Here is a 15677-nt window from a genome sequence, read left to right on the forward strand (position 1 = left end):
TGCAAAAATTCTTTAAGTTCTCATACATTTTAGCCCTAGGTCAAGTTTCATATATGACCACAAGTACAAGCAGATGTAGAATGCCTGCTGACAAAGGACAGTGTGTCTTTGGCAGCAGCTTCAGGCACAGTGTGGGTGTGTTCCCTGGTGATGTTCTCTCTCTCTGTGTTTCCCTACCCTGTGGTCATTCTGACATAGCCACGGCTACTCCTGGTCTTCCAAAACTGTTTACAAATCCCATGCACCCTTGTGGAAAGTGACTTTCTGCGCTCTTACAGGACTTATTGCTGTTGTGGCTTTATTTATGTCCCTAAACCAACAACTTTTCTTTTACGCCTTCAGCGCTTAAGAGCACTGTGAAGTTAAGATAGTATTTTGGGGACATAACTGTTCCTGCTTTTCCTTTTTCGAGTTTCTTGCCAGCTGCTGTTGGAGAGAGAACACTGGATATTAACTCCAATTTGTGTTTTGTGACTGTTCTTAAATTCCACCTGTGGATCTTGCTAAGATGTAATTCAGCCCTGGATTTTTTTTTTTTTTATTCTTGGTATTTACCTCTGGTCATTACAAAACATTTTTCTGAAAGTGAGCCGAAGTCCATGCCATATAAAACAGAAAGCATGGAACCTGATTTTTGGGCCCACGCTTGTACATTATTCTTACTGTGTTTTTTAAATGAAATAACATGAGAAATCTATACAATTTAGTTTTATTTCTTTATTGTTCATTAGCCTTGTGCTTTTCTGATTCTTCAAAAACTGTACTGAGTTTACCAACACTAATTTCTTATTTTTGCTAGAATGATAGACTGAAAAAAGTCTGTAGTGACTTGGAAGAAAAGCATGAAGCAGCAGAGTTGCAAATAAAGCAGTTATCTATAGAGTACCGCAATCAGCTTCAACAGAAAGAGGTAGGATACAGAGTAAAATATCTCAGTAAGTGTGTCCAATATTTATCTGTTGTGGTGTTTTATTTCTTTGTTACAGTATCTGTTGTCTTTCCGTGGAAATACTGGTCACACCTGTGGTTTCTTGTTTTGTTGATGTCAACTAAGACACATATTTCATTGAGTCATCTAATATAAGCAGAGCTGCCAGGAGATAGTTGAGACAAGAGAAAACTCTCTGGGAATATCATGCAGCTGTCAGAATTTCTGTTGTTTCTGGGATCGCTGTGAGAAATGACACTCAACTGCTTTGTATTTCTGATTCAGTTACCTTTAAGGAAGGCAACAGGAGCAAATTCTTATTTAAAGCAGTTATTTTGTCTGTAGATATCATTTTTTATCTTAACATACACAATTAAAGGGAACCAAGCTAGCTTTCCAAATCTGTGAAATGTCCCTCTGTGATGGAAACACCAGCTTCATAACCTACTGTGTAACATGAGATTTCATAACCTTTTAAATGAAGAAAGTTGCCAATATGCCTAGAGGTACACAAATGTAGCTGTATTTCTGCTTTATTCATAAATGCATGTGAGAGCTCAGGGAAGCAGAATGAGATGTATAAAATTCTGCTTGCTAAATACAATAACAGAGTTTTAATGAGAAAATTGCATGTAGCTAATTTCACTCTCTTGCAAATACATAGACTTTCAATACACTGAGCTGTTAAAAGAAGTAAAATGTAATAAAAATAACTGGGGAGGCATCATGTATTGCCTAACTTTCATGTCTGAATAGCCTCTTTATATATTTAAATTTTTTTATAACCTGATAACCTGAATCTTGCTATAATACTTGTGTAGTTTGGCTGCTAAAAAAAAAAATGTGTCCTTTATAACACACACATGAACTAAGACTACTTTTCTGCACTATGAGAGTGTTTGGACTTTTTTTTTTTTTTTTTTGGTTGGTTGGTTTTGGGGTTTTTTGGGGAGAAAGTGATCAGTAATTTGTGCTGGGGAGAGTTGTTTGGTTCACATTTCATAAGGCCACAAAGGCAAAGTAAACTGTATTTTTATATTCTTCTTCCTCAAACAATGCATTTTATTTTGTATTTTCAGGTGGAAATCAGCCATCTAAAAGCCAGACAGAATGCGCTACAGGAGCAACTGCAGAAAGTACAGACAGCTGCTCAGACTGCACAGTTAGGAGCTGGTGTTTTACCACCAGCCACTGCATCAGCTTCCTATGTTCCAGGGGTCAGACATTCCTCAGGTTTTGAAGGAGATGACATGGATTTTGGAGATATAATCTGGTCACAACAAGAAATAAACAGATTGTCCAATGAAGTTTCGAGGCTCGAATCTGAGGTTGACCACTGGAAGCAGATTGCAGTGGTGAGTGGTTTCTCCTCAACTTCGCCCTTCCCTCTCCCTTACAAATTATCATTTTCATTGCATTTGATGCTTTTGGAGTGGGTCTTTTAAGAGGTCATGCTGAAAAATTTCTAGAAGCAACATATTTCCATGGAAAAGCTGAAGCCTCTTGCTGACACATGACTAGGGATACATCCAGTGACTAACTTCCATATGCTTTTTTGTGCTGCTTTTATACATGATTTGGTAGGTAAAGGGTTTCATGACCATTTGCCTGGAATGCTGCTTCAGTGTTTCATATTTGTTCAACATTTGAAAAAATATACTTTCCTTTTTCCTGGCTATGATACTGATGTTATATTGATAGCACACTACTGTTCCAATAGGTGGATACTTGCATGCTGTTTTTACTTGCTCTTCTCTCAGTCCTTGATATGTCAGTTATAATTTATGGTCTGGTGAGACAAGAAAGATTATAATCTTTCAAGCTGTTGTTGATGTGGGTCACCATTTTTCAAGGTGTAGCCTGATTTCAGAGGTATGCTTTTCCCATGTGGAAATACTCAAAATTAAACAACCCTGTTGTCTTACTACATGCAGTAATACCTCCCACTCCAAACTTTTACATGTATGCATGTAATAATAAAAATCCATGGAAAAATAAAATGTTTCCATTATAATCTTTTTTTTTTTTTTAATCAAAATCACTGTGGATTTTGGTTTTGCTTCTAGTTAGCTTTGTTGTTTCCTACTTCTGAGTATCAATAGAGGAAGCACTTACATGAAAAATACACATATTTATCATAATTTTCACATAGATATGTGGTTTTTCTTTTTTCAGTCCTCAAAAGTTCAAGGCACAAATGATGCTGAACAAAGTGAAATATGCAAACTACAGAATATTGTTAAGGTAAGATGACAAACTCATCTCCTCTTATGCTTTATTCTTCATGGTTTTGCATATGGTCACATGACTTGTAAATATTTTAATTACCACTAGCACTTACATGATTAAAAATGCATGTGGGCATGTAGTAGCACAGCAATATTTCAGTCAGCAGTACAATATTTAAAAAGAATTACTCTGAGAAAGGGTGTTTGTATGATTTAATACAGTATGTAAGCTTGAAAAAAATACATTAGTATTTATGAGGGCAAATCACTTTATGAAGCTGTTGGTGAGTTATGAGACTGAAACAGAAAATAATTTCTCCTTTCTCAGAAACATCTTGACTTTTCTTCATTGAAGATGCAGAATATGAATTTTCATGTCATCCTTGAAAGTTATTAGAAATATGTCCTAGTGTATCCACTTCCTTTGTAAGACCTGTAATCTCTGTACACTGTGTTAATATTTGCTGCTGTGTAGAACATACTATTTGTAAAAATGTAACTTTTAAAGGAATTTCATTTAACATTTTTAAAAAATCCACATCAACAAAAGTCAAGACATTTGACCTGTCCTGTGAGAAGTTCTTTTAATAAATCCTTTAATTTGATAGGGAAAACATTTTACTTTTTATGTTGTTGTTTCTTTCATAAGGTGCTGTCCTATATCTTGCTATTTCGTTTCTCTAATGATATTTTTTAGGAGCTCAAACAGAATTTAAGTCAAGAAATAGATGAACATCAGCATGAACTGTCAGTATTGCAGGATGCACACAGACAAAAGTTAGTGGAGATAAGTCGTCGACACAGAGAAGAACTGAGTGAATATGAAGAGCGAATTGAAGAGCTTGAGAACCGATTGCAGCAAGGTCTTTGTTACCACGTGCTTGCTTTTTCACTTCATGTAGAGTGAACTTTGGTTATGCATTGAATGTAGCAGTGTGGTAGATATCAAAACATGATGTTTAGGAATTTGAATTTGAATTTCATTTCAGCTTCATAGATTCATAGATATGTGTCCTTTCCTGTATCTTATATTCACTCTGACTGACTTGAACACTGGAATGATAGCATTTCATCTCTGATATATATCAGTCTGGGCGGTCATTTTCTATACATATCAGTCGTTGTGCTTTAAATTGTACACTTACTAGGGTTTTTTTTCAACTTACACTGAATATAGGTGTGGATGAGACGTACAGAATTGAAGATAAGAAAATATCAGCACATAGTTTTTGTGAGAAGTACTCTGTGCCAATTGGGTTACTTTAAAAAGCTCAAGGATTGGGTGGTGAGGCGCTCACTCTGCTGAGTTACTGGAATGGGTTGCCCAGAGAAGTTGAGGATGCCTCATCCCTGGAAGTGCTCAAGGCCAGGTTGAATAGGGCCCTGAGCAACCTGATCTAGTGGGTGCAACCCTGCCCAGGACACAGCTGTTGGAACTGGATGATCTTTAAAGTCAACCCAAACCATGCTATTATTTTATGATTGCTGTAAGGGCTGCTCCTCAGTCTGTGGTGTGATTAGAACATACAAGAAACTCAGTAGTTCCCACAAAGAACTTTTTGTTGTCTTGTAGGTATTCCATATTCCCTAAATATAGTTATGTCAGGAAGGTTTCTGCTAGGGGCTTCTTTGCACAAATATATAAGATTTGCTTGTGAACCTTTCAAAGGTTTTCCAAATGGTTGCTATAGAGAACAATTTGCTACTAATTGTTTACTAAATGATGAACAAAATTTTTCCACCTGAAGAGAAACATTTTCAGAAATAGTATTTTTACATACATACTGATAAGGAATTTATTTCTTAAAATCAGATGCCTGTTAAGATGGAATTGTTTTTTACTCCATGTACATACACCAGCAGGCCTAATTTAATGAAGTCAAAGGCAGAAATCCTTTTTTTTCTGCATTACCAGTTATCTGCAAAAGAAATACAACTCATGCTTTTGAAGAAGTACATTATTTTATATTTTTGTTTAGTTCATTCGATCTGGGGCAGGGGCACGTGAAGTGAATTCACAAGCAATGTGCTTTCATTTAAATTTTTTTTTTCTGTTCACTCTTGAGGATGCCTTTTTGTACATCCTAACTTATTCAGAAATTACAGAGGATTGTACAGAAATATGGATGTCATGATAGTATGATGGATCTGTAAAAATATTATTTCTGAAAAATGTTTCTCTTCAGGTGAAAAAATTTTGTGCGTCATTTAGTAAACGATTTGTAGCAAATTGTTCTCTATAGCAACCATTTGGAAAACCTTTGAAATTTAAATAATTAAATTATAAACAGATTTGTGTCAATTTCAATTAGATGGCATTTGATAAATTATTCATAGAAAATTGAGGGATTCCAAGTCCTGATAAATTAGATTCTGTCATCTCCTCAAAAAGAGAGATGGGGATCAAGTATATTCTAATTAACTTGCGAACAAAATATGTCTTGCAACCCTTACCTTTTAAAATTACGTTGAGCCAGGTATATCTAAGTATTCAAGAAGCTACTTAACAAACCAGTAACATGTATAACACAGCCTCAAATTTTAAACCTGTTTAAACTTTCTGTTGATGATGATCGTATCTTTGCTTTAGGCTATTTCCCTCTGTCAGGAGAAGAGCTAAAAGAAGTCTCTTAAATAAAAGATCTAGACTGATGGTTCATATTGCAAACGATCTCTTTTGCCCTTTAGATGGTGTGAGCACTGATGCCATGGATGACTCTAAAATTACTGAACAGAAAAAAAATGCTCAGAGTCTACAAGGAGGAAAAGTGGAAGAGTTGCAGCTTGAGGATGAAATAAGAGAGTTAAATCACAAATTGTCTTCTGCCAAAGCAGAAAACAAAAATCTTCTGAAAGAGCAAGAATTGGCAAAGCTAGAAAAAATCCAACTAGCACAAGATTATGAAAAGCTTAAATATGAGTTCAGTGTGCTTCAGAGATCTGTGGCAGGGCAAGATGCTCTTGTGAACGAACAGGAGAAGCTCCAGTCAAAGATATCATTACCACAAGATGTTGTCAGACTACAGCAAGCATTATCAGGTACTAAGATTATGATTTTTTTAATAAGGTTTTTCATTTTTAGTATGTTTTCACTTTTAAAACTCATTTTTTTTATAAATTTGGAACAGAATATGAGAATATGTACCTTTTAAATGTTGCTGCTTTAGAAAAGCATTATCTGTTGAAGTAAGGCTAAGCAGAAGAGGAGATGTAATTATGGCTAGAGTGTTTATCATAGGGCTTTCTGATAGGGTAAGTAGTCATGTCTGCCAACTGTTTGGTAGGGTTTTTTTCTTTAAAAGTAAGTAAACCTCAATAGAAGTTGTTTGTTTAAATTCTAAAAGTATTTCTTTTGTGTATATAGGGGCACTTGGTTGCTAATATCTTCTCCTCAGGGAAACACTGTCACGTGCCAGTTCAAGAAATATATATGTAGGTAGATAATACTTTATTATTGCATAACTGATAAGCTGTAGTACCAAAGTCCTCCTAACGTGGAATCAGATAGAAAAGTAATGCACTGCTTTGTGGTGGTGACTGAAGGTACATTTGAATCATTTACAGTGCTTGTGCTTGTCATCGTAAAATGCTGTGAAACTATTCTCTTCTGAGCAGCAGAGTTCTGTTGAGGCAAGGTGGGAGAGTGATTTGGTTTTATCATTGTTTGAAAAGTAGTACAATTATGTATTTTATTTCATTTTCCTTTATAGAAGCGGAAAACGAAATAGCAAGACTTTCCAGTTTAAATCAGGTAAAGCAATTTCTAAATTAAGCCAAAAAAAAGTTCCTAACAGTAGTAACTGATTGAAAACGTGTTTTGGCACTATATGGGTTTTTTTGAGCATTCACACTTCCACATAAATAACATTGAAATCTAAAGGAAATAATTATTGTTTAATTCTGTAATTGCACAGGGAATTGATGGAAACAATACATTTTGATTTGTGAAACTCCACAGAGTTTTCTCTTAAGGAAAACTAGTGGAGTTCCATGTATCTCATTGTTACTTAGCTGTAACATACATTTTGAAAGTACTAATAGCACATTCTGTAAAATGTGTCATTTTCTACTTCTGCTTTAGGATGTTTCAGTTTTGACACCAGTTGTAAAATATCTCTCTTCATGTTATGTAGTAGTCTAATACTACTACATTCCATCTTGCTGACGAAGTTAAGCAGTGGAACATGCTGTTTCTCTGGAACACACTTTTAATTTTTGTCATGATTAACTTGATCCTTTATAAACTCTCAGACTTGAGAGATTTGGTTTAGTTTGCTTTGTATCCAAAGTATCTTTTGAATGAGGTCTTCTATGTTGTGCATGCATTCAGGGGTTCCCATGGCATTTTTCATAATGATGTTATTCAGGTGCCCTTGATTAAAACTTCCTGTCTCCCCATGCAGCGTTCCACATTCAGGGTGTCTCATGCAGATAGGGTGGTTTATCCCAGCTGTCAATCCACACCTCAGAGGTGGATATAATTTCTTACCGTACCATGGCTTTTTGTACAGAAGTTTATAAACTGCACTCCTAAACAAAGTGATGGGGGAATAAGTGTGTGTATGTGAATGGTAGAGACAAATACTTCACGATGAAGGGTTTTTAAGTGGAGTAGTATTCATATAGGCTTACAAATTCTAACATAAAAATGCATACTTTGTTTTTAGTTGAGGGGGAAAAGGAACAATCTCAAATCAAAACAGTTCATAAATTTCACCGAGATAAAGTCTAATATTTATAATTTTTTTTATCTTGAGGGACTTGAGAAGGAACTGACGAGTGTACAACATAAACATGAGAATATTCTTTCTTCGAATACAGAGGATCAGAATTCAGAATTAAATCAGTTAAGACAAGATTTGGAAAGGAAAGAGCATGAATTAGATGAAAGCATTGCTGAAAGAGAAACATTAGTAGCGGAGTTGGAAGAACTAGATAAGCAGAATCAAGAAGCTACTCAGGTAATAAATGATGCAACTAGTTATTGAACTGCTAAATAAATGTTTAGATTTCTCTGTGTGAGTTTATCTTTTAAGTTGATCTTTGAACATAGATAACACGGAAATAAAAGTTATCTTCTGAGGCTTAAAAAAATATTGGGGCCAGTGTTTCTTTACGTCTGCCATCTCAGTGCAAAATTCTAAAGTGCAAGGAACTCCCTTGTTATGGACGAAGAAATAATATAGCATGTCAGCTATCTATGAGGGGTGTTACTTTGCAAAGTCCAGTTAAATAGTACCTGATTTTTCACTGCAAGATTTCTGATGGAATTTAACCTGCTAAGATTCTGATCTGTCTAAATTACATGAGCGATTTTTTTTAAACTTTTTTCCTCTCATAATTTTTAATTATGTTCAATATTTAAGTTGCTTAATTACAAGTTCTTTATAATACAAGCATTTGTGGGGTAAAAAAGGTCACCAATTATATGTAATCAGAATTAAATTATACCTTTTTGTCACAGTTCCAATATATTTGACCTGTAAACTTAAGAGTTGCAAGCCATCTGTTTGCAAGTTTGGTTTACTATATGGAATTGACCATTTAAAGTTTTTCCTGTGAAATAAATCCAAACAAGTCTTGTTTAAAAATAAGCTCAAACAAGAAGTTGAAAATAAAATGTACAACTATTTTAAATGTAGTACTACCCTTTTTTTAAGCACTGCCTGTTTACTGCATTCGAACTGCCTTGACAAATTCTGACAGTTCTCTATTTTTAGGTAGTCCTTGTTTTCCTTGATTAGGTAGTTAGAGTTCTTTTAGGGGAGATTTTTTTTTTTGCAAAAGTAATCTGTCCCTATTTGATACTTGGTTTTAATTACCTTAGCATTGACTAGTTGATACTACTTGCTAACTTATGTTGGCAACTAAGAAACATTTTTGCTTCTTCTCAATTTTTTTTTATTTTTTAGAGGATAAAAATGAAATGCATAGTTCAACTAGTTCTGCTCTTCTAATGAATTCTTTTCTTTATGTTCATTTCAGCATATGATTACACTGAAAGAGCAGCTCTCAAAACAACACACAGAAGCTGATAGTATCATCAAACAGCTGAAATTTGACGTTGATTCTGAAAGAAAAAAAGTATCAGAATTAGAAATTGAGAAGATGAAAATTGTTAAAGAGTTAGATAGTCAGAAAGAAAAACTAAGCCAATGTTCATATGCACTTAATGATTTACACATCACTAAGCAGCAGCTACAAGATAACATTAAAAATCTCCAGGAACAATTAAGGAAAGCCCAAGACTGTAATTCACATAGTAAAAAAGAAATTGGAGAGTTGCAGCAGAGACTAAAAGAAAGAGAGGAGGAACTTCATGTATCCTTGAGCAAGTTAACAGAAAAAAGTAACGAGGAATCTAACTATGCTTGTCAGGATCTGATTCTGAAAGAAAGAGAAGAAGAAATTGCAAAACTACAGAATGACATTTCAGAAAATAAACAAGTGAATGAACACTTAGAGAAGTCTCTGTCTGATCTCAGAACAGAAAATGGAAAGCTCACAGCAACCATTGAAGAACTAAAACAGGAGTTAAGTGATGCCGTTTCTGAGAAAAATAAAGTTTCCTTGGAAAAAGACACTGTTGTGGAGGCTTTGAAAATGGAAAAAAGACAGTTAGAGAGCGAATTAAACCAGACAGAGAAAAGGCTTTTGGAACAAGCACATAAGTATAAACAAACTATTGAGGAATTATCGAACGCCCGCAGTATGGATACCACTGCACTGCAGCTTGAACATGAGCGCCTGGTTAAGCTCCATCAAGAGAAAGACTTCAAGATTGCTGAACTTAAAAGCAGCATTGAGCAGATGGAAACGGACCATCAAGAGACAAAAGAGATGTTGACTACTAGCTTAGGAGGACAAAAGCAGTTGACAGATCTCTTGAAAGAGAAAGAGGTATTTATTGAAAAATACAAAAATGAAGCATTACAGGTGAAGCAGGAACTTGAGGAATATATGAAAGTTTCAAAAAAGCAGGATGTCTTCAAACAGAATTTGGAGGAAAAAGACAGAAGTCTTGCAGTCATGAAGGAAGAAAATAATCATTTGAAAGAAGAAATTGAACGCCTTAAGGACCAGCAAAGCAGATCCACGCCTGTGGTTGAGCCTAAAACTTTAGATATTATTATTGAACTTGAAAGTGAGGTAACACAGTTAAAAATGATAAAAAATAATCTTGAAGAAGAAATAGAAGTTCACAAAAAAACTATAGAAGATCAGAATCAAACAACAGTGAAACTTCAGCAGTCATTGCAAGAGCAGCGAAAAGAAATAGATGAGTCCAGATTTCAGTGTGAGCAAATGAATGTCACACATGAAAGACTCTTTTTAGAGAAAGATGAGGAAATTAAGAATTTGCAGAAAACAATTGAACAAATTAAAACTCAGTTGCACAAAGAGAGACAGATTATTCAGACTGATTCTTCTGATCTTTTTCAGGAAACCAAAGTTCAGACTCTTAATGGGGAAAATGGAAATGAAAAACATGACTTATCTAAAGCTGAAATTGAAAGATTGGTAAAAGGTATCAAAGAAAGGGAGATGGAGATTAAGCTTCTAAATGAAAAAAATATTTCTCTTAGTCAGCAAATTGATCAGTTGTCTAAGGATGAAGTTGGGAAACTTACTCAGATCATTCAAGAGAAGGATTTAGAAATCCAAGCTCTCAATGCTAGAGTTTCCTCAGCTTCCTATAGGCAGGATGTTCTTGGTCTTCAGCAGCAGCTGCAAGCTTATGTTAGGGAAAGAGAACAAGTACTAGCAGTTCTAAGTGAAAAGACAAGAGAAAACAGTCAGATAAAAGCAGAGTATCGTAAGATCATGGACATAGTTGCTGCTAAAGAAGCAGCTTTGGTGAGGTTGCAAGAGGAGAATCAAAAGTTATCTACTAGATCTGAAAACAGCAGTCAAGACATGTCCAGAGAAACTATTCAGAATTTATCCCGTATCATTCGAGAAAAGGATATCGAAATAGATGCCCTAAGTCAGAAATGCCAAACCTTGTTGACTGTCTTGCAGACATCCAGCACAGGTGCTGATAACGGGCCAGGAGGTGTGAACAGTAACCAGTTTGAGGAACTTCTACAAGAACGTGATAAACTAAAACAGCAAGTAAAGAAAATGGAAGAGTGGAAACAACAAGTAATAACCACAGTTCAGAACATGCAACATGAGTCAGCTCACCTCCAAGAAGAGTTACACAAACTTCAAGCACAAATTTCAGTTGAAAGTGACAGTACTTCAAAGCTGCAGGTAGATTATAATGGCTTGATTCAGAGTTATGAACAGAATGAGAAAAAGCTGAAAAGTTTTAGTCAGGAATTAGCACAAGTTCAGCACAGCATAGGACAGCTTTATAACACCAAGGATCTCCTCCTGAGTAAGCTTGATTTGGTAACACCATCTGTGGCAACAGCTTCCACTGTTCCACAGCTTTCTGGTGTTCAATACAGTCCTCCTGAAGTACTCGGTGACGAGTGCAAACTCCTTCAAAATGAGCTGGAACAACTGAAAAAAAAGTTGCAAGAAAAAGAGTCAACTATTAGGACTCTTCAGGAAAACAATCAGCGATTATCTGATTCTGTTGCTACAGCATCAGAGATTGAAAGAAAGAGTCAAGAAGGGACTGAGTCAGAGATGAGGCAGATCAAAGAAAAACATGATGTGTTACAGAAATCACTTAGGGAAAAAGACATATTAATTAAATCTAAAAGTGATCAGTTACTTTCTGTGACTGAAAATCTTAGTAACAAAGAAAATGAAAATGAGCTTTTGAAGCAAGCTGTGACTAATCTAAAAGAAAGAAATTTAATTTTAGAAATGGATATTCGAAAACTGAAAGAAGAAAATGAAAACATAGTTGCAAGGTGTAGGGAAAAAGAAACAGAATTCCGGGCACTTCAGGAAACTAATATGCAGTTCTCAATGATGCTGAAAGAGAAAGAGTTTGAGTCTCACTCAATGAAGGAGAAAGCTCTTGCTTTTGAGAAGCTGTTGAAAGAGAAGGAACAGGTATGTCCATTCATATTTATGACTATCTTTTAAAATTAGACCTATGGTAATGTGTTTTTGTGTACATGTAGCCCTCAAGTGTTTGCCTGAAATATGTTTGAGAGTCCTTACTGCATTACCAAAAATCCTCCCATTGCAAGATTAAGAAATTATAAGTCAGCAGGTGAGTGGTTTACCATGTTAACTGTTAATTGTGCAACCATAAACTAAATTTTTCGTTTATTTGGAAATTGCTTATTTACTTAACAGCTACTTAATATTTTACTGTAGCCCTGTTGTTCATTAGGTGTGATTTTTACTGAATTTATGGTGCTCACACTTCTGCAGAGCTGGCCAGCATAACTAATTTTCCAATGTACTTTCCTCTAGTGTTTGTTATTCCAGTGGGATTGCTTTACAACATCTCAGAAGAATGGGGAGACTTCATTTAAAAAAAAAAAAAAAAAAGATAAGATTGGACACACTGATTTAATAGTTTCTTTTCCACAATTTGGCATGTGGAAAAATTGATACTTGACAGTGTTACTATTTTGGGGTTTTTTATTCAAACTCGTGAAAATGTGCAGTGTCTGGCTGGGTTCTTTGTGTTGCATGCCATTGGCCTGCACACTTCCACTCCCTGGTGAAAAGGCTTCTGGTTTCACAAGCATGGAATGTTTGTCTGCACATTTTTGTTGCACAAATCAGAGAAGTTCCTGTTGCACCCTTTGTGTTTGCCGTGGAGAACTAGGGAAAGTAATAGTCAAGCAGATCTGTGTTTTGTGTGTCTGCATGTGTCAGAAGATAGCAGGACATAAAAAGAAGGTTTGTCTGAAGGTTCTACTGCAAGAACAATTTTGCTATATTTAGCTTGATTGCTAAAAGCTAATAATTGAAACTTTAAGCATTAGTGATAAAATCAAAGATTTGTTTACTTCTGTCTGACCTACTCAATAAAAATAACTGCTTTCAAAAGCATATGCAAACCAAATGAAGGAGCAAGCTGAAAAGTTTCAAATAACTGAAATTCATTTACCTGTACGTGTGAATTGTGTAGCTGACATAGTCACACTTCTTTATATGCTAGTGTAAACATGTAGGAAACTTCATTATTCTTGGAAAGTTGACACCTGAAAATTCGATGGACATTGCTGTGATTCACTGAAGGCTAATCTTTGGGAGTGAGGTCACCTTATGGTTTGTTTATAAAGATTTCTTTGTGCATTTAGTCTTCTGAAGTTCAGACAAGTCGACTTACCTAGACCGATGCTTTACTTGTGTGTGGCCTAAGAAATGGGTATCACAGAGAACAGATTCCAAACACTGGGGGAAAAGTGAAATTTTCAAGTATCAGGTGTCTGAGACACTTTGTACATAATACATTGTCCCTCATTTGAGAGAGCTGGTATCTATTCACTGAAGTCAGTTGAGGCAATGCCTTGGATATTGTCTTCTAGCAATGACTTTTACTTTGTCATGTAACATATGAGTGAAATAACTTCAAAAGAATATTTTTCCTGAATGTTTTCCTTTGTTGTAAGGCCATAGGTGTACCGCCCTTTTCCTTGTTAGATCAGTAGCATCTTTACACTCTTCAGAGCAGAGACAGTGTCTCTTTTGGTAAAACTGTTGGCCATGTTTGAAATGTGTGTTTGTGTCTTCAACAGGGCAAGACAGGAGAATTGAATCAGCTGTTAAATGAAGTTAAGTCAATGCAGGAAAAGGCTGTTACTTTTCAGCAAGAGAGAGACCAAGTCATGGTAGCACTCAAACAGAAGCAAATGGAGAGCAGTGCCCTTCAGAGTGAGGTACATCACTAAATAATTTACAGTGGCAAGAAATAAAGAGTAAGAAATTGTGTCTGTGGTATTTTCTGCATTATTTTGAGTAGCAGTCACTAGTTAAAAGCTTTTAAAATCAATACATACGCAGTATGCTTCAATGGACATGTGTTACATTTGCTTAAATTATTTTTATGGAAAATGGTAGTCCAAGCAACTTAAGGTGTGTTGTACGCAGGTGCAGCATCTGCATGAGAAAGAGCAGCGCCTGAACCAGGAGCTGGAGAGGTTACGAAATCACCTTTTAGAAATGGAAGATTCCTACACGAGGGAAGCTTTGGCTGCAGAAGACAGAGAGGTCAAGCTAAGAAAGAAGGTTTTGATTTTGGAAGAAAAACTCGTGTCCTCATCTAATGCAGTGGAGAATGCCAGGTAGCCTTTTAAATGTCACAGTTCACTAGACTGGTACTGATGGCTCTGTTTTACTGAATTGCCATTCCACAACATTCTAAGCACTTGAGGAAACAAAACTGTCATGGGTAGCAGGATCTGGGAGGCCAGAGCCAATCATGTGTTTTTATTTATTTGCCATAAACATGCAGAACTCATTGTGAAAAACTGTGGAGAAAGTGGAAGTGTTGGGAGATGGTTGTGTGAAATCAGTATTTCTTAATTCTTCATAAACTTTTCAAATGCCTTTTAAGAAATACTGCCTATTTCCCACCTGATATGCACTCGCTAAAAAGAATGGCATAGGAGGAGATCAGGTTCATAATATTTCTGCATGATGGGAAGCTAAATGGGGCATTCAGTTAGTATCTACAGATACTAGATTTTTTTCTTTTCCTAATGCATTTCAAACAAAAGCAGTTGTTTGGGTGAGGGGTTTTCTTGACTGTCAAAATTTTATTGCCAGATTTACTTAAAATCTGTTGTTAGGTTGGTTTGTGTTTTTTGGTGGGTTTTTTGTTCATTTGTTTTTGAAGAGGGATCAGGAAAAAAATGCCTTCAATTTTAGAAGTTGGGCTGAAAAATTCATGCTGAGCTGTTTCTGCTGGGATTTAATTTTCTCTGTGATAACTTCTATTATTGCCTTCCTAAGTAATGTATTTTATTTTCATTAAGTCATCAGGCTAGTCTGCAAGTTGAGTCTTTGCAAGAGCAGTTAAACCTGGTTTCCAAGCAGAGAGATGAAACTGTGATGCAGCTGACCATCTCCCAGGACCAAGTGAAGCAGTATGCACTGTCTCTGGCCAACCTGCAGATGGTACTAGAGCAGTTTCAACAGGGTAAGGTTTGTCAAGAAATAGCAAAGATTGCAACAGGCATTTTCCATCTGGAGTAGTTAACATATTTTGCTGCTTTTGAAACAGTAGTTTCCTGGTTTCCTCTTGATAGCCAGAATTTCAGAATCTGTTGTCTTTTAAAATACTTATAAAACCAATTCTGGCCCGCTGAAAGCTGATGATCAATATCCCATTTGTAAAATTTTAATTCTACCTCATGAAGACCAGATATGATAAAGCTGAGGTTTTGCAAGTTACATATCCCAAGAAGAGTTAAATGTTAATTAAGATATGTTTTGTTTTGTATTTTTAACCCTATAGAAGAAAAAGCTATGTATTCAGCAGAGCTGGAGAGACACCAAAAACAGAGTGCAGAATGGAAGAAAAAAGCAGAAAACCTAGAAGAAAAAGTTGTGTCACTGCAGGTGGGCTGAATAATGAAATTGAAGCCTAAGAAACC

At 35.7% G+C, this 15677-nt stretch overlaps 1 protein-coding gene across 1 annotated transcript in view; it reads left to right on the forward strand.

The window, feature by feature from the left end:
• The window catches only part of TRIP11 (thyroid hormone receptor interactor 11), a 30149-nt gene that overhangs the window by 3308 nt on the left and 11164 nt on the right, over positions 1-15677 (forward strand). Inside the window, exons 3-14 of the mRNA XM_050337036.1 lie at positions 800-910; positions 2008-2283; positions 3104-3172; positions 3854-4019; positions 5845-6195; positions 6867-6907; positions 7914-8117; positions 9142-12171; positions 13818-13958; positions 14170-14363; positions 15057-15220; positions 15539-15642. Coding sequence (XP_050192993.1) covers positions 800-910; positions 2008-2283; positions 3104-3172; positions 3854-4019; positions 5845-6195; positions 6867-6907; positions 7914-8117; positions 9142-12171; positions 13818-13958; positions 14170-14363; positions 15057-15220; positions 15539-15642 — 4851 coding nt within the window. The remainder of the gene's footprint in view (positions 1-799; positions 911-2007; positions 2284-3103; positions 3173-3853; positions 4020-5844; positions 6196-6866; positions 6908-7913; positions 8118-9141; positions 12172-13817; positions 13959-14169; positions 14364-15056; positions 15221-15538; positions 15643-15677) is intronic.

The sequence above is a fragment of the Myiozetetes cayanensis genome, unplaced genomic scaffold (assembly GCF_022539395.1).
Source record: "Myiozetetes cayanensis isolate MyiCay16 unplaced genomic scaffold, myiCay2020 scf6-25, whole genome shotgun sequence".
NCBI lineage: Eukaryota > Metazoa > Chordata > Aves > Passeriformes > Tyrannidae > Myiozetetes > Myiozetetes cayanensis.